At 40.4% G+C, this 27,740-nt stretch overlaps 1 protein-coding gene and 1 non-coding gene across 14 annotated transcripts; both read right to left on the bottom strand.

Moving 5' to 3' along the window:
* Window positions 1–212: 212 nt before the first annotated feature.
* Window positions 213–27,529, bottom strand: Ptcd3 (Pentatricopeptide repeat domain 3). Of its 13 annotated transcripts, XM_087658742.1 has the most exons (26): window positions 27,376–27,492; window positions 26,827–26,858; window positions 25,726–25,778; window positions 25,588–25,624; window positions 23,085–23,130; window positions 21,578–21,646; window positions 21,009–21,113; window positions 19,112–19,235; window positions 17,720–17,835; window positions 16,079–16,134; window positions 14,803–14,890; window positions 13,972–14,032; window positions 13,452–13,537; window positions 12,549–12,693; window positions 11,815–11,865; window positions 8,872–8,961; window positions 8,610–8,638; window positions 7,642–7,748; window positions 4,740–4,818; window positions 4,547–4,637; window positions 3,968–4,053; window positions 2,869–3,017; window positions 2,151–2,258; window positions 1,759–1,800; window positions 1,087–1,245; window positions 213–820 (listed from the first exon to the last, which is right to left on the bottom strand). In XM_087658742.1, exons 6-26 carry the CDS (start codon window positions 21,623–21,625, stop codon window positions 733–735), a joined length of 1,908 nt encoding a protein of 635 aa, XP_087514868.1. In that variant the 5' UTR covers window positions 21,626–21,646; window positions 23,085–23,130; window positions 25,588–25,624; window positions 25,726–25,778; window positions 26,827–26,858; window positions 27,376–27,492; the 3' UTR covers window positions 213–732.
* On the bottom strand, window positions 2,100–2,236 carry Snord94 (small nucleolar RNA, C/D box 94). Its single transcript, XR_015687407.1, has one exon. It is a non-coding gene; the product is annotated as a small nucleolar RNA SNORD94 (small nucleolar RNA).
* Window positions 27,530–27,740: the final 211 nt, after the last annotated feature.

Here is a 27,740-nt window from a genome sequence, read left to right on the forward strand (position 1 = left end):
TTAATAAAGTACTTGCAATATGGTAGGAGGACCCCAGTTTAGATTCCCCGACTGTTTATGTATGAAAGTTAGGTGGATCCCCAGAGCTGAGAAACCAGTCTAACTGAACCTGCAGTCTCCAGGCTCAGTGAGAAGCCCTGTCTGAAGAAATAAGTATTGTCCTCTGGCCTCCATATGAATATGCACACACTTATAAAGAACCAAATACTATATTAGATTTTTAAGAATAACACAATTGCTTTATTTAATGATTTTACCATTTGGGCAGCCAAAACCAGTAGCTTGCTTCTGATTTAATTAGTCCTAAGACCATCCATCTTTTTAAGTACTCCCCAAACTGGGATATGATCAACTCAACAGCAAGTAGGCATCTTCATGAAAACCAGTTTAAAGTCTTGTCTCTCGTCAGTTAAACTGCACACAGAAGGTAGGCAGCAAAGGCCTGTGGGTTCTAAAATGATGGGTGTAGTAGGAATGAGGAAGGTCTGCAGTATGTGGGATTTGTTCCCCAAAAGTCAGACTTCACAGTGCTTGTTGCTGTCTTGGCAAAAAATTGGCCAGATGTGCACCTTGCGGTACTGCAAATGAACACCCCCCCCCCCCTTGCATTTCCAAGGGGTCTTGTGTTTAGGCCAGTGTAATACAAAGGAACTTCTATTAGATGCCAGCCCTGTATCTGTGTATTTTACCACTTCTAACATTCTAGCAGCTATTGTGAGCCACTTCTTCCTTTCATTTGTTTTCACTGATGTCACTGTCACTGTCACTGCTGCTTTCTCCATCACTACTGTTCAGTGCAGTGAGGTTACTCAGGGCTTCTCTGTAAGGAAGAGAAATGATATCACACTTAAGCTCACAGGATCAGGAGTGTTTGGCATCTCTGATCACACAGTCATAGCAGTTTTGAAAGCAGAAAAGGGATCCCAAAACTTCACTGAACTATTATGAGAACAAAGAAAAATTTCAACAGCCAAATGTTTACAATGAAACCTATAACAGAGGCTATAAACATCACCAAACCCCGGCTTTTGTAAGGAAGCTGGAGAAAAAGCTGTAAGCACCAGAAAAGGAGACAAGCAGACTTACTTTTGCTCTGGGTCAACTGTGAAATCCATCATTACTCTTTGGGCAAGGCTCTCACTAATAGGCAAGCTAAAGGCACTTGCCAGCCTGACAACCTCAATGGCCAGAGTAGTGCTACTGGATGCTTTTGCTGTGTCCATAAATTCCTCCAGCAACTCATTTCTGTGTAAAAGAAAGCAAAATGGAACAGTCCCAGCTCACATTTTTTTCTATCACAGACTTACATATTCAAGTGTCTTCATTTACGTAGGGGCAACAATATGTGTGCAATCCCAGAGGCCAGTGTCGGCTCCCCTGGAATTGGGTTAGAAATGCTTGTGAGCCTCCATGTGGGCACTGAGAACTAAACCTTCGGGAAAACCAAACTGAGCCATTTCTCCAGTGCATCCAACTTAACTTTTAGTCAGATATTTATAGGCAAGACTCAGAATATATTAGTCAAATTCTCATTAACCTTGGACAAAAGATGGAGGATAACATTCTATATTCCTCCTCCCAATCACAAAATGATCACTGAACAGAAAAAAGACCTGGTTAGGATATCCTGAATGGTATCTGCTTGCCTGTCTAACTAAAGAGCCCTCAAATGCCGTGGTTTAGGCACGTGAAGAAATTTCAACCATGCACCCGAGAGTCAAAGCCTGTATCAGGTAAGGCCTCCGAGTCTCGACTTACCTGGGAATCTTATTATGCTTTCTGAAAAGTGTCAACATTTTCCTATGGAAGAAGAGCAAACATGACTGCTGACAGAAATACAAGTAGCAACTAGACAAAGCTATCCTTTTCTCAGGATCAGAAGCTACGTGACTACAAGTACCTATCCAAACTTTCTGAATTCCTGTGGGCTCCACTAGATACCAATCTTTGTGTACAAATTCAACAGGTAAATCTGAGATGTGGCCAATTTAGAAATGCTAGTTATACCCTACACTGTGCAGATAAGAGGTAGTGGCATGGGCATAGCCTACTCCTCTTGAACTGTGAGTCAGTCTGCTCCAAAACTCCATTATGAAGAACAGGCTCAGATTAAGGCAACAGTCTCATGTATGTGAATGCCGACAGCTTGCCACATGCAAGACAGAGGCAGAGCACATACATTCAGCTCCCATGACTCAGCTGAGGTCCGTACCCCTGCGCCAATCATCACAGCCTGCTTCATAGTGTGGTCAACCTCCCTGACCATGAGCGAGAGCAAGAGAGAGAGAGAGAGAGAGAGAGAGAGAGAGAGAGAGAGAGAGAGAGAGAGAGAGAGAGAATGAATATGTGATAATCTTGATGTCTCTAATTTTGGGAAAATGAGTAAGGTTTCCACTTATAAAACCCTAGACTTAGTGTATTAGTGAAGTGCTGGTAAAACACAAGTAGAATAGTGGCTCAAACCAAAAACAACCTTGTTTCTGAAAATACCAGTTGCCAGAAATCTAAGGTCCTCATGCCACATTTTAGGTTAGGGATGGTGATGAGGGCACTTGCATTGCATTTCCAAAGGTGTGCTTCTCTCATCCCTCAGAACCACAGGGGCAGAAGAAAGAGGCTGAGTTTCTTGTCCAGTAAGACACAGAAAGCCAAAAGGTGTGGAATAGAGAGAACTCTCAGTTCACTTGAGTACCCTCTTCTCAAGTGCACCAAACATCATGGTCTTAGCAAATTTCTTGTTTAACTGATATTTCCAAGTGTTTACTAAGAACCTCGTCTATATTCAGGTTTGTAGAGAATATTCACCTATCAACCCAAGTAAAGGTTTCAGCTCTAGGAACTGTTAGTTTACACTGGAAACATACTCACCAGGCTTCCTGGGTTCTGCCCCCTCTTAAAAAAAGGAAGGCTATATAATGTAAAGGGTTGGCTGGCCAATCAAGAGCTGTCTGCCGGGCATCCTGGTTTTCATATGTGGATTTGATATCAGCAGCACAGTCAGCAAATGCAACCTGAAGCTGAGAGGATCTAAGAGTCAGCAGAACTGTTTAGTTGGTCTGACAGTTTAAAACCAAGAACTATCACATGCACAGCAAACGAGAAATTCAGTAAAAAGCCTTCACCTGTTCTGGGATAGTGCAATTAACTTGCATGTTTGAAATTCATCAAACGTAAGTTGTTTTAATTTATTGACTGTGTATACATATGCACATAAGTGTGCCAGAGCCCATGTATTGAGGTCAGAGGACAGCTTGTGGCGGGTTCTCTCCTTCCAGGTAGGACCCAGGAAAAGAACTTACTAAGGTCATCAGACTTGGCAGAAAGCACCTTTATTCACTGACACATCTCTGACATATCTTTCCAGGTAGTAATAGTAATAATAATAATAACAATAATACATTCTAATACATAAAAAAGAAAACTTTATATGTATGAGTATTTCGCCTGCATGTGCATTATTTGTCTGATGCCTGCAGAGGCGAGTTTCCCCGAAGTGGAGGCAGACAGTCGTGAACCTCCACGTGGGTGCTGGGAATCTACCCAGCTACTATGAAGAACAAGTTGCTCTTAACCACTGAGCCACCTCCCCAGCTCATATTTTCCGTACTTTTGCATATGCAAGAGCTTCTGAGTGCAGATGTTTTGAGTGCCTGATGGGAGTACTGGGAGCGGACACCTGGCCCTCTGGAAGAACAGCAAGCGCTCTTCCCACGCGTCATCTCTCTAGCCCATGCAATAATCATTATTAAAATTACCTGGCATTCATTGTTACAACTCTGTTCCTGTTGTCCACCTTGAACTAGAGGAATGAGGTTAACACTAAGATTGGTATACGTGTTTACCCTAAACCTACATTTGTATATGGAACATCCCACAAGGACCTCAAGAAGATAAAGCAGTAGGGCAAATACATAAGTCAGTACACATCTAATGATAATGGTGAAACTTGAGCTCAAGCCAGCCTTACCTCTGGTGAATGTTTATCCCTGGCCATGAGCATCAACACTTCTTCTCTTAGGGCACCTCGAAAAGTATGGCCATATTCTTTACTGTCTTAAAGCAAAAATAAATAACAGTGACAACCCAAATGCAAAACATCTGGTGAACTTTTATCCATTACTGACTTATCTTCTGGTGGGGTTAGAATTAGAATTATTAGAATTAAAGAAAATTTTAATTCCACCGCTCTGGGAGGCAGAGGCTTGCCTACAAAATGAGTACCAGGACAATCAGAGCTACATAGTGGGACTTGTTGCCAAATGCCAATCAAAAAGAACTGCTTGTAGTCAGTGTATGACACAGCCTAGGTACGGCACTGTTAAGACACAGAGCTGGACTTCAGTACTGATTTCTCAGGCACTGATATCAAAACAATCTTTATTTTCCACACGTGTACTCATCCAATGTAACCTGAGCGATGGCTGTAAGAAGTTTGACCTTAACAAATGGCACTAACTTCCACCAAGAATGGAGGCTTTCAGTCTTAAAAATGTAAATGTGTTAATCACCAGTCACTGAAGTAAAATAGCACAAGATTGTCACCAACCTTTCCAAATCTGAGGAACCATTTCTAACCTATTGGCCACATCCACTGCTTGAAGAAGACCTATGAATATTTGGGAGTGGGGAAGAAATACCTGATGGAGAGAAATACAAACACGATTTTAAAGCATCCATCAGAAAAGACATCCTCACATGTTCATCTACAAAGATAGAAGATGAGCAATGAAGTTTCTTACTGAAGGTATCAGGTCCTTATACCACTTCAGGGTGACATCAATTTGTTCCAGTGAACAAATCAAACTGAAAAACTTCGAACTGTGGAGAGAAACAGTGTGTTTAGTCTATGTGTAACAATAAGGTATGATTAGTGAAATTTCAGTAGCACTATTAAGGTGTTAAATCATTAATTTTTAAAGTTGACGACTTTGGGTCAGTGAGATGGGTAAAGGTACTTTACCACATAAGCCTGGCAACTTGAGTACCATCCCTGGAACACACATGATAAAGGCAGGAGAAAACTTACTCTACAAAGTTGTCATTTGACACCACCCTCTACATTGCTGTGGCATGTGCACTCAAAAAATATATATATATATTTATAATTTCAAGTCAGAACAGCCAATGATTGACCAAGAAAGTGATAACTCCTTAATTTCCCCACTGAGATCTTTGATCCTCAGCTGGACTATTTGGGCTGCCTACTCAGTACTTAATTCTCAGATCCTAGAAAGCAGTTAGCTCAAATAACATTTGTATTCAGAGTACTCAGTGAAGGGAAGCAAAGACCTGGACACACACAAAAACAGCCCTCACACATAAGGCATAAAAGTATAACGAAGAAAAAAAAAATCTCTATGTACACATAAGAGACTAGTCATAATATTACTGCTACTTTGCAACGTTTTGTTTGCATATATGTACACAGGTGTGCCTGCCCATACAGGTGCATGTATGAGAGGGGGTTGTGTCTCAGATGTCCTCCTCACTGCCTCTCCATCATCTTACTGACACTGTTGCATCCACCCTGAATGGTTACTGAGCCCCTGTGATCACTGTCAACGATTAGCTCCAACAATGTGTTCAGAGGTCCAAGGAGGGGATGGGGGTTATTGACGATGTAAAGTAAGCACACTCACATACCTGGTGGATGAAACAAGCTCCAACAACTTTACACATGCATTAATATATACATACATACATACATTCATATATTTCGTGTATTCATACACATTTACATACATACATACATACATACACTCACACACACACACACACTTTGTGGATGGAGCAAGCTTCAACAAGCAGGCTTGAACAAGCTCCATATATACACACATATACATAATTTGGATGGAGCAAACTCCAATGAGCTGTCTCCAACAACTATTTTTTCTCTTAGCCTTTTTATACTATCTAAGACAAAGTTCTTTATGTAAGAAAAACTTCATAGTCACAAGTTACATCATGTCTAAAAACAATCACCACAAAAACATTCCTCAAAAACAGACTTAAAATCATTACACAAAAGGAAATTACAATAGGATTATGTATTATTCTTTTGAAATTCATATTTAAACATTCCCCATTTTTCTCTCTCACCACAACCCCAAGGCAATAATTCTTTTATTACTAACTAACAAAGTTTAAGCAATCCAGCCCATAGTAGCCAAGTTCTTTCTTATGCTTAGCTGACAACAATTTGTACATTGCAAGAAAGAGCATCTATCTTATGTCTTGTTCAGCTAAACTAGCTGATCATCTCTTCTCTACCCTTATATTCATAACAATTATTTACTCTTTATCCATAACCCCGTCTTTTCATAGTGCACACTGAAACCTATGGCCACATCCCTAGATCACAAGATCCCAAAACTCACACCCAACCTAGAATGTTCTGATAGTTAACTTGTTCCAAGCCTATTTTTCCTTTCCAAATACAACTGGTGCTTGTAATGCATGAAAACTCACTGTATTCCTTTTCTAACATATGTAGCCCTCACTATTCTACAAAGGAAGTTACACATTCTACTCTTAGTTCTAACTTTATTACATCTTTCTGGCAAAACAACTTAAACCATCTTAAACTTTCTATCAACTACCCTAACTTCCTAATACTATTTAAGTCAAATCAGGAAATCTGCAAAATCATTAGTTTATCTAAACAATCTTATTTTTTGACACTTCAACTTCATATTGATCTACAGGAAAGTTGCCCGACAGAGTGGGCTGTCCTAAGATGCAACCACACCAGGATGGATGACGAATACAGCAGCGACAAAGATGACAATGCGCGAAGAAGTAATCTGTACACGAAAGCTGAGGTACAGCCACTGCAGCTGTGTAAAATGTAAAGTCCCAATCTCTAGGAAGCTCACCTGCCCACTGTGGGTCCTCCTGTATGCCATCCGCCATTATGCTTTGCTCCATCCACCCAATGTATGAATGTGTATCTGTGTACTTGTGTGTGTACGTATGTGTGAGGTTGTTTTTAGAGCTTGCTTCACCACCAAGTGTGTGAGCATGTGCCTGCTTTATACTGTTGCCAGCCCCACACCCCTTCCTTGAATCACTAGAGCTGGTCTTCAACAGATCTACTTATTTCTACTTCCTGCTTCATTGTGGGGTTACAGACACATACCACCAGTGGAGGCTGGGGACCCAAACCTAAGAACTCATGCTCACACTTTACCCATGGAGCCATCTCCTCAGTCCCACCGCTTTCATCTCCAAGTGTTCAATTACATGTACCTAAGACTAGAGCTGGTCTTTTAAGATCTTCCCACTGCAGAATCTAGCAATTAAACTGAAAGAAGAGAGCTAGAAAGATGGCTCAAGAGTTAAGAGCTCTTGGTCCAAAATCAGGACTAGAGTTTGGATCCTGGCAACTATGTAACAAACTAGGCAAGTGCTTATAGGCATCTCCAAAGCAGGACAGAGATGGAAGGCTGGCTGGGCTTCCAGACGAGCTGAGACACAAGCCCCAGGTTCAGGAATAGATTTGCTCTAGAGGAACAGGTAGGGAATGATGGAGAGTTCTCGGAACCCTCTTCTGACTTTCACATACATGCACAGGTGTGTGCATACACACACACAGACAAGCACACATATAATAAATCTTTCTAATATGAGCAACATACTTACTAATACGCTTTACGCTGAGAATCAGGTCCAATCAGTTTCCGGTTGTCTCCCGTGTTTAAAAGACCATGTAATTGGTAAGCAAGCTCTAAATCTCTGAGAGATGAACACTGAAAATTTGCAATTAATATATTACCCATTCTTATAAGCCAGTAGCTCAACAGAGTGAAAAACGTATGTTTTTTTCTTTGTATAAATTCTTAACACTAGGGCTGGTGAGATGGCTCAGCAGTTAAGATCACTGACTGCTCCTCCAGAGGTCCTGAGTTCAATTCCCAGCAAACACGTGGTGGCTCACAACCATCTGTAATGGGATTTGATGCCCTCTTCTGGTGTGTCTGAAGACAGTTACATTGTTCTCATATAAAATAATAAATCTTAAAAAAAACAAAAAAACAAAAAACAAAACAAAACCAAAACTCTCAACACTAGATCCAATTTACTGATAACAGCAGAAAATTAAGGAATTGATGGGTAAAGTAAACCCTAGGTTTATGAAATTTAAGACAAAATTTTCTATTAGCAATTCTACCACTGTACTATCAAAATCTCCATGAGACAGACAGCTTCAAGAAGCAGCCTTGACATGCCCCATCTCCTGGTAAAGCATCTGAGTGGCTGGCTACATGAACGCTTGAGGACAGGCACCAGGCGGCCACACAACTATCCTCTGCCAACAGGATGCTCTCTATTCATCCTCAAGACATGAGATTTCTACTGTGATGACGACAAAATGAAAACAAACATCTATTTCCATCACTTTACAAGGTTAATGGGAAAAATATTCTGAAAATTTAATCAAAACAGGCAAAGAATATTCTAATAGAGATAGGATATAGATTGTAGAGAAAAAAAGAGTAGAAGCAAAGACACAATCAGAGGAGACACATAGAAGCGCAGTTATAGGCAACCATGGAAATAGAGGGGAGCCTTCGGAGCAGGGAAAACTAAAGTAATAAAGTGGCACTTACCACAGTCATGGCCGACTGGAAAAATTTATCTGAAAACCAAAGTTCACAAGAGATTTGGTTGGTGTGGATGTAACATTATTTTCATATCAATAACATTAACAAGCTACAGACACTCTTGGCTTTTACAGAATGTTTAACCCAAATATTGCTTCTTAGCTAAATAAACATTGCTCTTAACACAAGACCTCTAATGGCATTCAGGCAAACCACCCCTTGTTAGCAGGCGGGGGCGGGACGGAGGAGAGACAATTTCTGTACCTACCATCATCCAGGTCCTGTGGAGAAAATGTTCTTCCCTCTAATTCATTCATGATATCATAGATGATAAGGGATGGTATTTTTATAGAGCTACCTGCAGAAAAGCAAGGCAAAGGGTTTTCATCAGGAGTCCACATCTACAAGCACTACCGACTTCACAGCCCTAAGTTACAAAGACCTCCTCATCTGTTGCCTCCATCTGTAGCCTAAGACCTGGCAGAAAGCTGAGCAGGGCCAACGTGCTATAGCACAAAGCCCTGTCCTTCCTTGTGTTCCATTTAGACTCCACCCTTACCACCTCTTAAGAAGCTCAAACTTCTTTGGAATGGGACAAATACCAACACCCCCTATCCCAAACCAACACTTAACTATTTATTGGTATCTGTGTTCTTTTAAAGTCAAGTCAGATAAGGAAGCCAAGACCAAACCCAACTGCAGATTTAGTGGATGGGGTGCTTCTTAGAAGCCATATATACTTATTAATCCCAACTAAATTAAGGTAGGAAAACCACGAATCAGAGCTGAGCTACATAGCAAGTTCAAGACACTATGCTACACAGCAAAATAACTACTGGGTTTTAAAAAGACAACTGAATACTAACAGGGCAATTACTTCGTTGCTACTTCAAAATTGTAATTTTGCTGTTATGAATGGTAATGCAAGTATTTGATACGCAGGATATCTGATATACGACTCCTAGGTTGAGATCCACTGATTCATGAGAATGTCTACCATATGCGAATAGGTGTTCCCAAAGTCTAGAAGAGTATACCAGATCCCCACAACCTGGCAGGTAAGCTTGTGGAGCAAAACTATGTCCTCTAGAAGATCATCAAGTTCTCGTAACCATTAAACTAGTGGCTCTCAATCTGTGGGTCGAAACCCCTTGTCAAACATCTTTCATAGCGGATGCATATCAGATATTTACATAACAATACAGAACAGCACCAAAATTCCAGTCATGAAGTGGCAACAAAAGTAATTTTATGGTTGGGGTCACCACAATATGAAGAACTGTATTATAGGGTTGCAGCATTAGGAAGGTTAAGAATCATTGACTTAAGCCATCTCTTTGGCTCTCAAAATTCTATTTACACACACACACACAGTGTATAAAAATCATTCAAAAATGAGTCATAGACTATAATGTAAGACCTAGCACTGAAACTGCTAGAGAGAGAGAGCACCAAAGGGATGGATGACACTTCAAAACAATGGCACAGGCAAGAACTCTCTGTAAGGGACCCCAGTAGCACAGTATATGTGGCAAATGTTTATTAATCCTAACACTAAAGTAAGAAGATCATGAATCAGAGGTTTACCTGTGAGCTGCTTCTAGGATTCCCTAGTTGCTTCCCCTCACCTCACTGCAGGACACCAGATTAGATGCCCACTATCTAGTTTCGCTTTACATTGGTTCTGGAATCCAAGTTCTCAAGGTTTGCAAGGCAAGTACCTCAGCCCATTGAACCACCAGCCTTCTTGAAAAAGGGTCTGTCTTGGTGCTTTATTAAAATGCAATGACAAGAGCAAGTGAGGGAAAAAGGGGCTCGGCTGGATTGCACAAAGGGGAAGGATCTACCTGTTTCTGCTCGGACTAAGTGTGTGTTACTATACCCGTTTTTAGTCTATAGTTTTTAGATTGTGCAACAAGCATTTTAAAGATTGACCTATCTTCCTAGCTCCCCTCTATCCCCTTTTCTGAGACTCATGTACCATTCGCTGGCCTGGAAAACATCTGACACGCTTGCTCTGACTTTTCAAATTCTGTGATTATAGACAACTGCCACCAGGTCTGAAACACATGATGGAGCAACAGTTAAGTCTCATTTGTAGGAAAACAGAATTGGAGATAATCGTATTAAATAAAGTTATTCCACTTCTCTCTCAAATACTATTTAGATTACACAGATGCATATGTTCATATATGAGACACAAGAGAAGAGGTATCACTGAGAGGAAGATGACTGGCAGGGGCGTAGAAAGGGCACATTGCGGGCACTGAGATAGCTCGGGGTTGCAGAAGGGCAATTGCTGCCAAGCCTAATGATAGTTTGACTCTTATACCGCAAAGAATAGGGCTGTAAGGCTTAATGTTAAGATTTTTTTAAAAATACACTCAAACTACCTACTTACTTATGGTTACTAAGTTATAATATACTGAACAGCACAGTTCTAAAGACCAAAAGGAACCCTTAACTACAACCCACCTTGCCTATTTTTTGTAGTGCAAGAATGATATAGTACACTTTACAGCCCTCTCTAGGTTTGTATTTTATATTGCAATCAAGGGTACTACCCTCAAGATTAACCTGTTGCTCAAATTGTAAATGCTAGTGTGGTGAATTTTCTTATGTTTTAGAAATACTAAAAGTTGGAGTCATGAATGTCTCTCACCTCGATTCTGCTTCTGCCTCCTACGGGCTGGTACAGGGTTACAGGTATGCAACACCATGTAGGGTTGAATTCTTTTTTTTAAAGTATTATTAATTTGTATTTCATGTGTATGGGTTTTTTTTGTTTGTTTGTTTTTTGTTTTTTTGTCTGTATTCATGCTTATGCACGTCTGGGGCCCCTGGAGATCAGAAGCAGCTTTGGATCCCTGTGACTGGAGTTATAGATGATTTTAAGCTATGTGGATGCTGGGAATTGAACCTGGGTCTTCTGGAAGAAGTGTCAGTGTTCTTAACCCCTGAGCCATCTTTCTGGCCTCTGAACTCGTTTTTTTTTTTCCCCCCCCTTCCTGAAAACATGGTTTAATGTAGCCTTGGCTATCCTTGAACTCAGAGATCCATTTGCCTCCCCGTCTTGAGTGTAGGGACCACTACGCCCAGCTAATTCTCTATTCTTAATTCATATAAAGAGCAAGTACTCTAACAGCTGTAACAACTCGGTAGAGAGGGTCAATGTACACATAAATCAAAGTAAGTGTAAGGTTATACATACCTCGTGGGTAAAAGAGGTGAATGATATGATGGTAAGTTGCAAGTGAGGGTTCTCAAATTACCAAGTAGAAAAAGGTGGGAAAAAGATAGTAAAAACATATAATTACTGAAATATCTGTAACACGTTAGCATATAATTTGGGTTAGAGTATCTAATCATGCTAGAAAAATGTCCTGAAATTTAAAGCTGGCTAACAAAGCAATCGATTTCCATCAAGATCAAAAGTTACAGAAAAAAATGTCTTTCAAATGTTAAAGTAACATTGTACTTCCTGTAAAGAATTCAAGTATAAGGCACTCCCATCATAGCAGACAGCTTTCACTTGGTATCCATGGGGACGGAAACCAAACATCCCACTGAGGCCTGGCTATTCATAAGCTCGAGTCCTCATGTAATATGGTGACATATCTGCATGTAACCCACACACACCCTAATGTACACTTCAAAGCATTTCTAGACCACCTGTAACATCTGATATGCTATAAAGGCTAGAGAAATACTTCTTGTATGATTTAGGAATTAATGACCAAAAAGTGTTTACAATTATTTTTCCTGACAGTTTTATCTGGGGTTGAATGCTGAGATAGACTCAACAGATACAAAGGGCTAACTGCACTTGATTACGTATGCAGTAAGAAACCCTAACAGGTAAGGATAAGGAGGAAAACATTTCCTGCTTTTGTGGCCTAGCCTAGTGGCCACCTCAGCAACTCATCTTCAGGGTGGATTCCTTACCTATTCCAATATGTTTCATTTCACGTAGTATCTGTAAGGCTGGTAGCCTTCCAAGTGAATGAAACTTGCGGAGACATTTCAGCGTTGTGTTAAACGTCTGCAGGTTTGGCTTTACCTTCTGTGCAACCATATGTCTTAGTAGATCCTGGGTGAATCCAGAACAGGAAACACGTGTCTTTATTCCAAGGTAATTTGCTAAAACTGTTAAGAGAACTTTATTCTGTGGCTAAATGTAAAACACATTAACACCCATACTCCCAATTAAAAACTACATGTTTTAGTGAACAAACAGCCTGGTCAGTGGCCCACATCTTTAATCCAGCAACTGAGAGTCAGAAACAAAAGATCTCTGTGGGTTCAAAGCAGGCCTGGCTTACATATCAAGCTCTAGGCCACTAAGGGCTTCACAGTGAGGCCTTTTCTTAAAGAAAACCAGAAAAAGCAAAACCCATGGCTAAGTACTGCCTGCGCAGAGCCAGCAGTCCCACCCTCCAGGGCCTAACACTGTCACGGGGTCAAGGAGCCTGTCTCTCCACTCTATCATCCACCCCTAGGAACCATGTGTCTATCTGCAATCTTCTCTCACACTGAGACAAAACAAACATAAAATAACTAAAGAACAGATCACTACGGTATAAAAACATTCTACCTTTAAATTTCGCCCAAAACCCTTTCTGGTGTTTTCAATTTGTCATCTCTGGCCAGAATTATAAATAATTACAGTGAACTCTTCCAGCGCTCTCTGAATTCTTGCTATATGGTGACTGATGAATCAATACTTTCTTTCCTCCTGGAAGGCAGGCACTGAGCAGTTGTTCCATGAGAGCAATGACTGCCACAAAAATGCTAAATTAATCTTTATTAGTAAAAGGTAGCTACAAGATAAAGAAGATTGTCGCTTACCAATATATCATTCCATTTTTCCTCAAATTTCTCATTGGGAATGAATGTTTTTGCTTCAATCAATGCATTAAAGGTGTATACATCAGCTGTAAAAGGAAAAGTACTTTAACAAAATTTGAGGTTGAAAATTCACCTCACAAAAACTGAAAATAAGAAATTGGTCAGTCTTGGTGTCTTAATCAATCTCAGTAAGGCCTTTAGAACTAGTTCTCCACTCCCATTTTAGTCATGAGCATGACAACACCACCCCCCTACCCCAGACTGGAGCAAAATCTAAAGCTCTCACTGAAATCTTGGGAAGAGCAGCAGTTCCCAGCCAGTGTGAGTCATGACCTTTGGGGGTTACATATCAGATATTACATTAAAATCCAAAACAGTAGCAAAATTGCAGATATGAAGTAGCAATGAAAATCTGGGTTTTAAGGGTTGGAGGTCACCCCAACATGCGGAACTGTATTAAAGGGTCTCAGCATCAGGAAAGTTGAGAACCACTGTGTTAGAGAAACGTCCTTAAACTTACCACTAAGTCTGTTATTTAATAACTCAGTGTACAAGTTCAACGCCTGTGCATAAGCTCGGTGCTGGAGAGGAAAAAGCGAACATCAGCAAAGTCTCCCCAACTGGGAACGTGAGCACACACATAGAAGGCTCCTATTCTCAGGAAGCTTGTAGCTCAGTGCAGTGCATTTCTTCCAGAGGCACTGGCAATGCCTAGAGACAGTTTCAGTTGTCACAACTGAGGATGAGGCAGAGACAGGTTACTCACATCTGATGGGTAGAAATGGGGAAGACAATACACTCGGACATCTTCCAACACACAGGAAAGCTTCCAACAAGCCCTCTGCTCCCTCACTTGGGGAGCTCGGGGTTCAGTTCTTAAGACAGTTTGGTGCTCAATCCAAAAGACTGGAGTTCTCAATCCCATACCCATGCTAGGAGGCTCACAATGCCTGTAGGAAGTCTGGCTCCAAAAAAACCCAACACCCACTCACCCACCCACACCCTGGTATAAACTTAATTTCGGAGAGCATGTCTGAAAAAAAAAATTTTTTTTTTTTTGGCCAGGTATTGTGGAGCACCTGCAATGAGGCAAGCAGGAAGATTTGCGTGAGTTTAAGCCTTGTCTGCTAGTCCAGCCAGTTAAAGGTTACACAGAATCTGTCTCAAAAAGTATAACCATTTCCTATTATGTTTACTGAAAAATGCATGAAGCAAATAGATATCTTGCTTAAAATTGCCCCCCAAATATCACATTACGTACACCCTCATGATCCCAGGCATTTTACAACCCTGATAGAATAGGGGTGAAAAGAACAAAATGGACCTTCAAGACAGAAATAAAGGAAGGTACCTTCACCATCCCTCGGATCATCGTGCAGTAGGAGCGTGCATTTTTCTCTGGCATCAGAGCGAAGATTCTCTCGGCATTGTTTTGTGCTCTAGAAACATGAGAATAAACATCAACCAGAGGCACAGAGAAAACTAGTGAGTGCCACCACTTTCTGGCAATGTTTTAGGCAATGTACACAACTGTCCTCTGACCCAGAGTGTAACAGGTTATCACCTCAAAATATGTTAAAGATCTCAAGTTGTCTACACGTTCACAGCTCTCAGGCCCATGGCCGGGAAAGTGGTTATTAACATCTAAGAAATACCCGAGTCAAACACAAAGAACAAGATACACAGCAGAGGCTGTTTCTCTGTCCCACTTCTTATACTCTGAAACAAATTCCCCAAGGTGGCCTTGCTCCCAAGTCTTGCCATATTCTAGCATAAGCAGTTTTGCCTCTTTACTAGAGGGTAAGAAAATGGTACCTATCTTGTGTAAATGTTCCTGAATACTGAACACCCTAGGATATCAGCTAAGATCTTACTACAAAGTCCATGTTTGTGCCAGTGCCCATGGAGGTCACATCTCCCAGAGCTGGAATTACATATAAGATGCTGGGAACAGAACTTGGAATCTCAGTGAGAATAGGAAATTCTCTTAACTACTGAGCCATCTCTCTAAACCAGTATAATGGTAGCCTTTCTCCTCTATACATGCAATCAAATCTTTCAGAATTAGTTAGGGAATCTACATCCCAGGGTAGCACTACTCATTAAACTACACACAGATGAAAAATGACAAAAAGGACATCCAGGTCAAACCCTGAGTGGAGTTTTGTACACTGGCAGGCGGTAACAACCTATAAAAAGTAGTCTAAGCCGCAAGTGATGCTGTGCACTGCTTATACCAATCCCAGGCAGAGGCAGGAATGGCCCACATTTGAGGATGGCCTGGAATCTTAAATAAAGGCAGTAACCAAGAAGCCAGGTATAGTGGCACACACTTTTAATCCCAGCACTCAGGAGGCACAAGGATCTTTGCGAGTTTGATGCTGGCCACTTCTACATAGTGAGCTCCCGGACAACCAAGACTACAGAGAGTCTCTGTCTCATGAAACAAAACAAAAGACAAAAGGTATAAAATATAAGTATACAAAGGCAGATTGTGGAATATATATGTAAAATGGAAAAGTTTCTATTTTAGAACATTTTATAGGATGGCAACTCCAGAAGACAAGGCAGCATATTTTTCATGTACTGTAAAGTTCCCATAACACAGGGTTTCATATTTAACATACTTCCAAAGACCAGACTCCATCCTGGGTGTTTGGTTGTTTTCCTCAGCAGCCTCTTCCTAGAACAGATGAGATACAGGGTAAAAAAACACTTGCTTGAAAGCTACTTAAAAAATCAGAAAAGGAAATTCAAAAACCTAAAGGAAATAACAGATTATCAAAAGGCAAAGAAAACCCCCCAATATGTTCACACCCACAGTTAATACATTTAATGTGGAATTAGTGCACACTGAGGAAAGCAAGTCACATCTAAAATCTGACCAGGCTGGCCTCAAACTCAAGAGATCTGCCTTCCACCTCTGTGCTGGGATTAAAAGTGTAAGCCAGCATACCCAGTTATGCATAGCTAGGCCTAAAAATAGAGCCTACAAGCCAGCTACCTAGGAGACCAAAGCATGTAGAATTTGAATTTAGGGCTAGTCCAAGCAACTTAATTAGCAAGATAATTATTTCAAAAACCAAACCAACCAACCAACCAACCAAACAAACAAACAAAAAAACAGGGCAGGGCATTGGTGATGTACACCTTTAATCCCAGTACTTGGAAGGCAGAGGTAATCAGATCTCTTAGATCAACATGGTCTACAGAGTGAATGCCAGGACAGCCAGGGCACAGAGAGACTTTGGTTCAAAAAACAAAACAAACAACAACAACAACAACAAAAAAAATCCAAAACAAAAAACACCAACCAAAAAGTGTGGGGAGTAGAGATGGTTTCACAATTCAGTACTTGCCTACCATATGGAGGGCCTAGGTTTACCTCTCCCTAAAAAGCTCACTAATGTTCTATTCAGCTATAAAGATGAAAATTATGTCATTTGTAAGAAAATGAAACTAGAGATTACTTATAGATTAAAGAAAAAAAAAAACAGGTGTTGCTTGGTTTCTCTCACATGTATCATCCTCTAAAACATATACATCTTAAACACAAAGTAGAAAGGGATAATTTGGAAAGATGAAAAAAACCACTGGGAAAGAGGGAAGGCAGGAGGGAAAGGAGGAGGGGGAAAGGAGGAAGAGGGAAAGGAGGAAGAGAGAAAGGAAGAAGAGAGAAAGGAGGAGGGGGAAAGGAGGAAGAGAGAAAGGAGGAGGGGGAAAGAAGGAAGAGAGAAAGGAGGAAGGGGGAAAGGAGGAGGGGGAAAGGAGGAAGAGAGAAAGGAGGAGGGGGAAAGGAAGAAGAGAGAAAGGAGGAAGAGAGAAAGGAGGGGGAAAGGAGGAAGTGGCAAAGGAGGAAGTGGGAAAGGAGGAAGAGGGAAAGGGGGAAGAGAGAAAGGAGGAGGGGGAAAGGAGAAAGAGAGAAAGGAGGAAGAGAGAAAGGAGGAAGAGAGAAAAGAAAGGAGAGGGAAAGGAAGAAGAGGGAAAGGAGGAAGGGGGAAAGGAGGAAGAGGGAGTATGGTTAAAATACATTACATACATGTATGAAAATGTACTAACAAAACACACTATTTTGAGTAATACATACTAAATAAAAATGAATGGAAAACAAGTGTTCAGGTGTCTCCATTGTGCTTACAGAAGGCCACAGTGCCACATCAGAATAGAACCTTTTAGTACTATGACACATGGCACAGAACCCCAACCCACTGAGAAAACATTATTGTAGAAACAAAAAGCCAACTTTTAATTTTTTTTTTTTTTTTTACCAAGTTTTCCAAATGTTCGGTTTGTTGAAAAGGATAGTCAGCTGGGGGCTCTTGATCACCATAGTAACACAATAAATCCAAAAGACTATTAGTTGTTTCAAGAGAGACTGTGGTTCCTGTGGTTAGGAGAAAAAACAAACGTTGAAACACCCAACAAGCAAAGCCTGTTGAGATTCCTCCCTTCTTCTCTACTACTGGCAGCTTATTGGCTGCATACTCAATCCCTACTACCATATCCCCAATTAGCACATAGAATGTATGATGGCTTTCTGCTGATTCTGTCCCAGGTTCCCCTGTAATGGCTGTTTTTTGTGTGTCAACTTGACATAAGCTGGAGTTATCACAGAGAAAAGGAGCCTCCCCTGAGGAAATACCTCCATGAGATCCAGCTGTAAGGTATTTTCTCAATTAGTGATCAAGGGGGAAGGGCCAGCCCATTGTCAGTGGTGCCATCCCTGGGCTGGTAGTTTTGGGTTCTATAAGCAAGTTTGTTTCTTTTATGCTTAGCAAAATTTTTATTCTAATTCACTTAACAGCAGTGTAGACTCCTAAAATTTAATGATAACAGCTGACTTTGAAGAGATCACATCTTTATTTATAGTAGCTTATCAGTCATGTTACCTAGAATTATACTTATTAATAAAGTCATGCAGATCTAATGCAAAACACAAAAGGACATTAGTTAGATGCTCAGAAAAATTACATGGTCTTTTCTAGATTACTAAGTGAGGCAGAACCCTATCAACATCCAAGTCCCTGATCTCCACTGAACAAGTCTTTCTTTTAAAACATTTCTCTGGGGGTGAAAAGATAGATGCTCAGTTCAGTAGTTAAGAGCACTTGCTGCTTGCTCTTCCATAGGACTTGGTTTGCTTCCCAGCACTCACAACAGGGATAAAATAAGTGCAGTTAAGGAGCTGGAGAGATGGCTCAGTGGTTAAGAGCACTGACTGCTCTTCCAGAGGTCCTGAGTTCAAATCCCAGCAACCACATGGTGGCTCACTACCATCTGTAATGGGATCTGATGCCTTCTTCTTTGTCTGAAGACAGTGCAGTTAAGGAAGATCACAGGTCCTCTTCTGGCCTCCCCTGAAACTAGGCCCACAAATGATGCAGATATACACGCAAACAAAACCCTCACACATAAACAGAGGCCATGTATTTCCTTTGCCAGAATACAGAGGACAAAAGCAAGTAATAAACCCGCAGTTCTACCTCACTTATAATTTCAGGGTGAAGCTGGAGCAGAATATGAATTATGGTATTATACCACTGAAATCACAAACGTCGCCATCAAGCAGAGTAAGCGCTATTTGCTATTTTTATTCATAGTTAAGTGGGCCATATAAAATGACCCATATTCCAAGAGGGGCTCTGACTGAAATGAGTCACCTGCTTGCAAGAGCTGGTCAAAAATGTCCACTGAAGCTTTGACTCTTTTGAGTTTGACTCGTTCCTTCAGGGCAGCTTCACTCACACCTTCAATCTGAGGCTCCAAGTACTCGGGCATTAAGCACTAGAACAAGGAGAAGTGAATGACTACAGTCCAGGGTAGCAGGGTAACACTACTGACGCTGTTAGCATCCAGAGACCCAAGTAAACTGGCAGTTGGTTCCAGATCCTGTTTCCTGCACTGCATTACACTTGCATCTGAACATAAACAGCTTAGCACAAAACCTAAACCAAAATATCCAGGTAAGAACGAGAAAGGCCAGTAAACGTCTACAGCCTGGGAAGACAGAACACTGTTTAGCAGCTACTGACTTGATGGAAATTTAAGAACATTCAAACATAAATATTCACTCCCTATTTCCAACCAAGGGTCTTTTTTTTTTTCTTCTTCTTTTTTTTTCGGAGCTGGGGACCGAACCCAGGACCTTGTGCTTGCTAGGCTAGTGCTCTACCACTGAGCTAAATCCCCAACCCCCCAACCAAGGGTCTTAACCTGAGGCTGAGCTAAATACTTTGCTTCCAGGTGTTTTGATTTTACTTCATTTACTAATTTTTCAAATACATTTCAAAAGGGAACAACTTTACTCCAAGTACTGAGCTAGGCATTAGGGATTCTGAGATTTCTTTTTTTTTTTTTTTAAAGGGGGTGCTCTACCTTCCAAGCACTCCTATTCTGATGACAGTTAATGCTGTCAAGTTGAAATTCAAGAATAACCAAAAAGACAAGTCTCTGGACCGGCCTGTGAGGAATTCCCTAGGTCAGTTAACTGAGGTGGAAAGAAGCATTCTAAGTGTGACTGATATCATTCCACACAGGTTCTGGACTGCATATAAAGAGAACGTGAGCTAACCACTAGGATGCATGGCTTCTGCTCCCTCTTCTGTTATACTGTGACTAGTTACTTGCTGCTCTTGCTAAGATGCTTTCCTACCATGATGGGCTGTATTTCCTTAAACTCTAAGCTGAACTAAAACTTTCCTTCTTCATTAAATTGCTTGTCAGGTATTTTGTCATAGCAGGAAAATCAATCCACACAGGGTATAACTAATGACAGAAAGCTTACAGGAGGTTCTATAGTCTATCACCAACACCAAACCCCAGAAATAGAGACAGTCAATCACAGTACAGTGTAAAATGACACCACCTCCAAGGTAGGAGACCCCAGAAGGCTTCCAACAAGTGACGCGGAAGCCAAGCATAGGAGCACTGCCAGCCAAAAGGGCGAGTGGTGGGCCAACAAATGAGCATTCTCCAACTATCACCGTTCTAATATTCCTACTACACAACTGTCCTGGCTTGCTAGTCTGTCACAGAAGCTGCAGTAGAAGAGGTTTGTGTGGGTTTGAGTTTGCGGAAGAAAGGGGAAGGGAGAAGCTGCAGGCAGGATGAGGGGCTGAGGAAGGCATTTCTCACTCATACTGTTTAACTGACTGCAGTGGCTGCTGGGCGGACACTCTACAGACACCTGGCCCACAATGCCTGGACCAAGGGGTGTCAGAAATATGGCCTCAAGCCCCAAGAAGAAGAATGTGGGCAAGACACACAACACCAACAGAGTGCAAAAATGACCAAAACAGAAAGTGCAGACTGTAAAAAGAGAAAAATGGAGCATGGCGCCTTTATAAAGACAACATTTATAAGGAAATGCTAGAAGCCACTAGAGGTCCCTGAAAAGGAACTCTCACAGAGAAGATTCACACACAAAAGCAATTTTAAAAGGTTAGCAAAGGTTCTCACTCCAATATCCTGGGCACTAAAATAGCTAAATCAGCGGTGGATGTGAGATTTAATTTGTATTCACAGTACTATGGAAAAGACACAATCACCTCTCCTTACCGGTATATGAGGCTCAGCTATATCCTTTTGGAAATATTTGGGATGTGAATTAATAATAAACTTTGCTGCAGTCTCTCCAGATTTCTTTGCCAATAAAAACGAACGCTAAATAAGAAAAAATACAAATTAGCGCTTAACATATAATAATTTAGACTTAAGCAAAACTACACCTTCAGCAAAAATTGCTCCCTTTCTACCAGAAAAAATACAATAATACAAGAACTCCCAATTACAAACCAAGTTATAGTACTTCACAGATCTCATTTCTGAGTATGCCATTAATTTCAGGTCATGTTTTATATATAATACACTACAGACACATATGGTTTGCTTAAGTGTTAGAGTCAAGACCTTAATATTAAAAAAGCAACAAAAACTAAACCAAAATCATTTTCAGAATACTTAAATATTTTTTGATAAAATTAAGATTCAGAATCTACCAATTTGTCAGTATTTGTAAGCTTTCCAAGGTTTCTTATTTTATTTTAATAATTTAGCTACTTATATATCCTTACACAAACCAGTAAGGCTTTTAAAAGTCACTAGAAAAGTGACACACTAGTACTCACAGACTCCATCGCAGAGGTTGGTATGAGGTAAGGGTCATCCTGAAACATGTAAGGTGCAGCTGTAGGATCCTGTGGAAAAGGCACATACATCTTGTTAGATTTTCACTAAAATCCTCTAAGCTTGAATGATCACAAGTTCTGTAAATAACGTTTTAGACAGTATATATGCATGTAGGAATATGGTCATATGCCTGCACATATAAAAAGAAAACACACATATCAGTAAGACTTTCCCCCAACTTTTGCACAACATAGAGTTGTTAAGTACAAACCCCCATAGCTCCATCTTAAAAGGTTTTTTCTTCTCTTGGTTCTAGGATAGAACCCAGGGTCTCACACATTAATTAGTAAGCATTTTAGCACTGTGCTAATTCCTCAGTCTATTTCGTAGGATTTCAGTCTGTTGTCAGGACTATCACTGCTTTAAACTCTAGTTAAGGACCCATGAATTAACTGCTCCCGCCAGCGGTTTCCTGCAATAAGATTTCTTTCACTGCACAGTCACTATGCACCCATGTGCAACTTTACTTGATAGTTCCTTCTCCAGGGGCTTGGGAATATCTAAACAGATACAGCACTTGCCAAACAAGCATGAGTCCTAAGTAAGTATGGGATGGGTATGCCAGCACTCCTATAATTCTAGCACTCACAACGCAGGGACAAGAGATTCCCAGAATACTGGCTAGTTAAACTAGCCTTTCAGCTGAGCTCTTGAAATTGGCTGAAATCTTGCCTCCAATGAATCAGTGGACAGTTGTTGAGCAGTTCATTTGTCTGTAAATAGGCATCTGAAATTCTACTCAGAACTGTGTGTGTGACTCTTGGAGACCTATCCTCCCGTTAGGGCCTTCTATGTGGACAACTGACCTCAGAGCTTTGGGGGTTTTTTTGATCTATCCTATACCCACAATGTAGATCAGACTGGGATTAAAAGCATGTTCTACTGCACCTATCCAAGGATCTATATTTTGACCAATGTATTACCACCAGCAGGAAATACCCATGTCTCAGAGTCTGTACAAAGACAAAGACATGGTTCCCGAATCCCTTAGAAACAAGCACCTCTTTTTTTATTAACTAATTAATTACTTCATGTTATTTTTAGAAACATATTTTAAGAAGCTTTTCCAGTGATAAAAATGATTAGTATGAGCTGGGCCCCATAGTGCACACCTGTAAAAAATCCTAAGACTTGGGAGGCAGAGACAAGAGGATCTTTGAGCACAAGGCCAGCCTGATCTACATAGCAAGTACCAGGACAGCCAGAACTATATTATAGAGAGCAAACAAAACAAACAAACACACAACTATCAGTATGCTGCAAAAACACTACATGGGCATCACACCCTAGCCAGCCCTATGCTGGTCACTGTAAAACCTGTTTTCCCACTTTCCAAAAGTAGGGATTGAATTATCTTTTAAAAAAATTTCTAGATGCACAACAGCTTAATTATGAATAAAGAGCTATAACATTGAATGTATTATTAACCTTGAAAAGCCTACTTACCCTGGTTACTGTGGATGCAAGTGCTTGAAGAACGGCCACTTTATCCCTAGAATTAGAACCACAGGTCAGCCTTTATCAAGATTAAAATACTTACAAAATAAACACGTCAGTCTACTCTCATAGGACACTGGGCATAAATCAAGACAGACAGTTCAGCTCTCACCCAGGGCCAGGACTTATTTCTCAAAGGGAGGAAGAGGTTGGATTGAAGGTTTGAGACCACCTGGACTTCAGGGCTAGACTCTAATCAAGAACTAGAGAATGGAGCTTAGAGTTCTTGTGGGGTAGACCCTCTGCACCAAAATCCTGTTTCTTTTGACAGGTACACATTCCTCCTTCCCTTTGCTTCATATGTACTCTAACTGGTCTCTAATACCATACCCAAGAAAAGCAATTTCTTCTCTCTCTGCCCATAAATCTACCTTGCTGACTTCCTTCAACCCACTTCCTTACGCATTCTTAGAGCAGCTTTCTGGACTCTTGCTAACATCCAGACTCTTGCCTCTACCCTGGAACAACTCAAGCAGAGTTTCTGCAGTGACTTGCTTGCATCCTTACTATGGTGTCTGATGGATACTGTGATCCTACCCACCATGATTTTCTTATCTCCAGAATAAAATTTCTCTTTGAGACAGGGTTTTATGTAGTCTAGGCTGGCCTGAAACTCCCTGTGTTGCCGAGGATGACCTTACACTTCTGGTCCTCTTAGTGATAGGACAGGCATGCACCAGGACACCCAGTTTCAGGCAGTATTAGAAGTGAATCCAAGGCTTCAACTGTTCAAGGCAAGTTCATTATCAACCCTCCATTCCCAGGGACTTTTATAGATAATTTTAAGCATAAGCAGACTAAAACAAAACAAAAACAATCAGCTTGTTGTCACTTGGAACATGTTTACAGAAGTTTCTACTGTCCATGTGGCTATGCAGATGTAAGGAATGTTTTTAAATGTTATAGATAGCATGTTATTTCTACTATGTGTTCACTCAAAGACCGGTATCTAGCTGTTCAACTGAGAGTGCTCTCAAGCACTTTGGGTATATATGCAAATGTTCCTTCTGAGTGGCTAGCCAGTAAGATATTAACATGATCTTAAATTCTGATCCTATTTCTGTCCAAATCATTGTTCAAATTTGCTCTTCCATCAACAAATACTTCTAAGCACATGTTTTCACTCTTTGCTAATCTGGAAGGTTTTAAATTGTATTTCTGGTATAAATACTAGGTAGGCTTTTTGCCCTCTTAAAGTTACCTCATAATCTAAACTAACTTCATTCCCTGCCTTCACCATGTCATCCTCAAGGAAATGCACAACAACTAAAATCTATTCATTTTCTATGGCACTGTGAGATCTGCAAGGTCACAGCTTTAATGACAAAAGGCATCTGTAGTCTAAAAATACATATGCTAAGCCTAGAAACAGAGGCTCCACACCAGGGTTCAATAACCACCCTACACTATTTCTTTTTGTGGGGTGGGTGGGGTGGTAAAGGTATTGCTGCACACAATAAAAGGCAAGAAATATGTGAACAAAGCAGGTTGCAGTCCACACAAAATTTGACACTTTTTTTGTGTAATTTTCAAGTTACCTTTTTTCCCCTAAACCATCCCCCCAACTAACCATCCTTAGCTTATAAACTGAATTTTTAAAAGGCCTTGACTTGCCGACCAATGCCATTTCTTGTTTCCTAACATTTCCCCCAGGCCCTCCTGAACTACCACCATAATCAACGATCACATTACATTCTGCCTTCCTGCACCCTTCCCGCACAATCTCACAAGATCTACCAATAGGAAAGGGCAGTTTTAATAAACAGCTGGCTGCCTGGATCTTGTGACAAGCCTCCAACTTCTGCCTCAAGTGCTGAGATTACAGGAGTATGCACTACAAAACAACACTCAATATATACCTAAATTCTGACTAGCTATATGGGTAAAACTGCATACATATAGGACTATGAGATACAACACAGGCAGGTGACAATTAGAGTATTCCTCCTGTTGTATTTCTTGTAGTTTTCTGGGTATAAAGGTTGTCAGAGGGCAGTATGTGAGGATGCAGAATTCACAGCTAACCAAGTCCCTACTCTTAGCTCCAGTGGTCCATTATCCCTATTCTTGTTTAAAGACAGGGCGTTATCATATGAACTCATTAGATAGACTTGTCCTTAAATGCAGAGATCCCATCCGCTGCCTCTTGTGTGCTGAGACTAAAGGAGTCTGGTACCTTGGCTAGCCACTGTTCCTCCTCTTGTGCAAGGGAAACAAATGAATCTAATGATATTTATATAATGATATTATATAGCCACTAAAATCAAAAGTATTACACAAAAAGTATACCTAATAGTTCAATTATAAACTAAATGTATAGTTTACACATAAAAGTGTATCACAAGTAACAGCCAACATAGTATTTGTCTATGTGCTAGGCACTGTTTAAATCCTTATGTTTCATTTACAATAAACATCCAACCACTTGCTAAATAAATAGCAAAATACTCACCATGTTTTCTTTTTTGGAATGACTATTTCTTCAATCCCTTGCAGAGAAAAAATGAACATAATCAGTTTTCTAATAACACAAAGAAATACAATGTCTTTTCATTTAAAAAAATTCTATTTTCCATAGTTTTAAAAATACCTGTTATATCTGTTCCTTCAACCTTTGGGAGGGATTCACTTCCAGGATAAAATCTGCATTAAAAATAAAACAAATCCTAATGTTAGTACTGCTCAGAGCTCATCTCTACCTGCACGCATACATTTTGAGCCCCATTTTCTAATTACTGTGGGTCAAACAGACTAGGCTGTATACCTAACATCAACATGTACTGGGAAGATACTGTCAAAACAGCATGTTCAATGCATATATAACAGGCAGTCAAGATTGATTAATTCACTGCTTTCTGATGTTAGAAATCAAACCAGAGCCTCAACTATACTAGGCAAGCTCTGGATCACTAAGCTACAGTCTTAAACATGATTTAAACAGATTTAAACATGTAATCTCGTTACCGAACAATCCAGGTTAAAAAGGGAAAATTCAATAGCATTGGAACAATCTGAACAGCTCATTTGAAATACAGAGAAATGAACCTGAGTTGAATCAATTCAGTTGAGTTGTTTTTATTAGACACTACCCAGAAAGCAAAAGCCTACCTCACTTAAAGCAATCAGAACAAAGCTAAGATCACTCATGGCTTTATTATAGTCCACTACTTTTAATAATTAACAATATACTAACAACTTAAGTCTTTTAACCACTATGATCTCAGAACCTCAAAAATTATTTTTGTGCAGAATAGTTTCAGAATATCATATTCATGGATAACTTCACACTTAATATCCTAAAATAAATCCACAAAGATTAAGGTATTGTTTTACCTATTTTTAAAAAGCTTTTATTATTTTGTGTGATTGTACCTCCATGGCCACACAGCAACTTTGTGGAGCTGGTTTTCTCCTTCCAGTTTTCCCTACAGTTCTTTCAGACAGTTATTACTACTTAAAATTCACTCTAAAGATTTGTCTACTATCAGTCAACTGAATATAACACTAAGCATAAGTTTTTATTGGATAGATGATTTTAACTCAGTAGTAGTGTGTAATTAGCTCATATGAAGTTTTAACTCAGTAGTAGTGTGTAATTAGCTCATATGAAGTTTTAACTCAGTAGTAGTGTGTAATTAGCTCATATGAAGTTTTTGGATCAATATACAAAAATAAATTGAGTTTACACTACCTCTAAATGCCTCTCATACTTCCACCAGGCCACTGTATGAAGGATGTAAAAAGAAATTACATTATGTCCTCAGCTGTAATTATCACAAGATGGAAAGGCTGTGGTCAGACGTTTTTAAGGCTTTTCTGCTTTTTACTAAAGCCTAATCTTCTCAGCTTAAGTTTCTCATAATATCCAGTCCACGATGGTAATAGCCTGTCCTTTATTTAGGAAAGATCTATTTGCCCTTTCCTTTTGGCATAGTTAAAATGAATATGGGAGGGAGGTTAAAGAAATTTGTGTAGGGGTTTGTAGAGGTACTCAGGGGAATGTAAACTTCACGAGAACAGGGCCCTAGTTTAAAGGGCAATTTTAATTCTATATCGTACTACAGTCAACCAACAAAAATCTCCTGAAACAATACTTGCAGTTCAGTTCAAATCTTATTACGCCGCTACCTCGTGTTACCCTTGAGAGCGCGGGGCCTGCAGCATGCAAATACCTTTGCATCTCACCTACTTCACGACTCTCAGGGAAATGCAAGACGGAACTTACTCCAGGTCTTCTTACCTGCAACAGAGCTTCGGTTCATACACACCCGTTTCCCGAGTGGTCCGCAGCAAGACAAGACCGCTGCGAAAGGGCAAACAGCGAGCAGCCACTGCCGCCGCCATCTTTGAACTCCTCGCAGAGCACGTTGGGAACGCCCTCCGCCTACAGGGTCGAGGGGCGGGGCTGGCGTGGAACATCTCATCTCCAAATGGGTGGTTACAAGGTCATGTTTGGTAAGACTAACAACGGAAGGTTCAGTACATATTATTCACCTCGAACAAATTTACCTGAAATGCTGTCCTAACGTCTCCTGTGTAATTTTGTTTTTAAACTGAATGAGGACTTCGAGACTGTTTTTTTCCACTCCTACCTCACCCCGAAAG

This window comes from Rattus norvegicus, chromosome 4 (genome assembly GCF_021556685.1).
Source record: "Rattus norvegicus strain SHRSP/BbbUtx chromosome 4, alternate assembly SHRSP_T2T, whole genome shotgun sequence".
Taxonomy (NCBI): domain Eukaryota; kingdom Metazoa; phylum Chordata; class Mammalia; order Rodentia; family Muridae; genus Rattus; species Rattus norvegicus.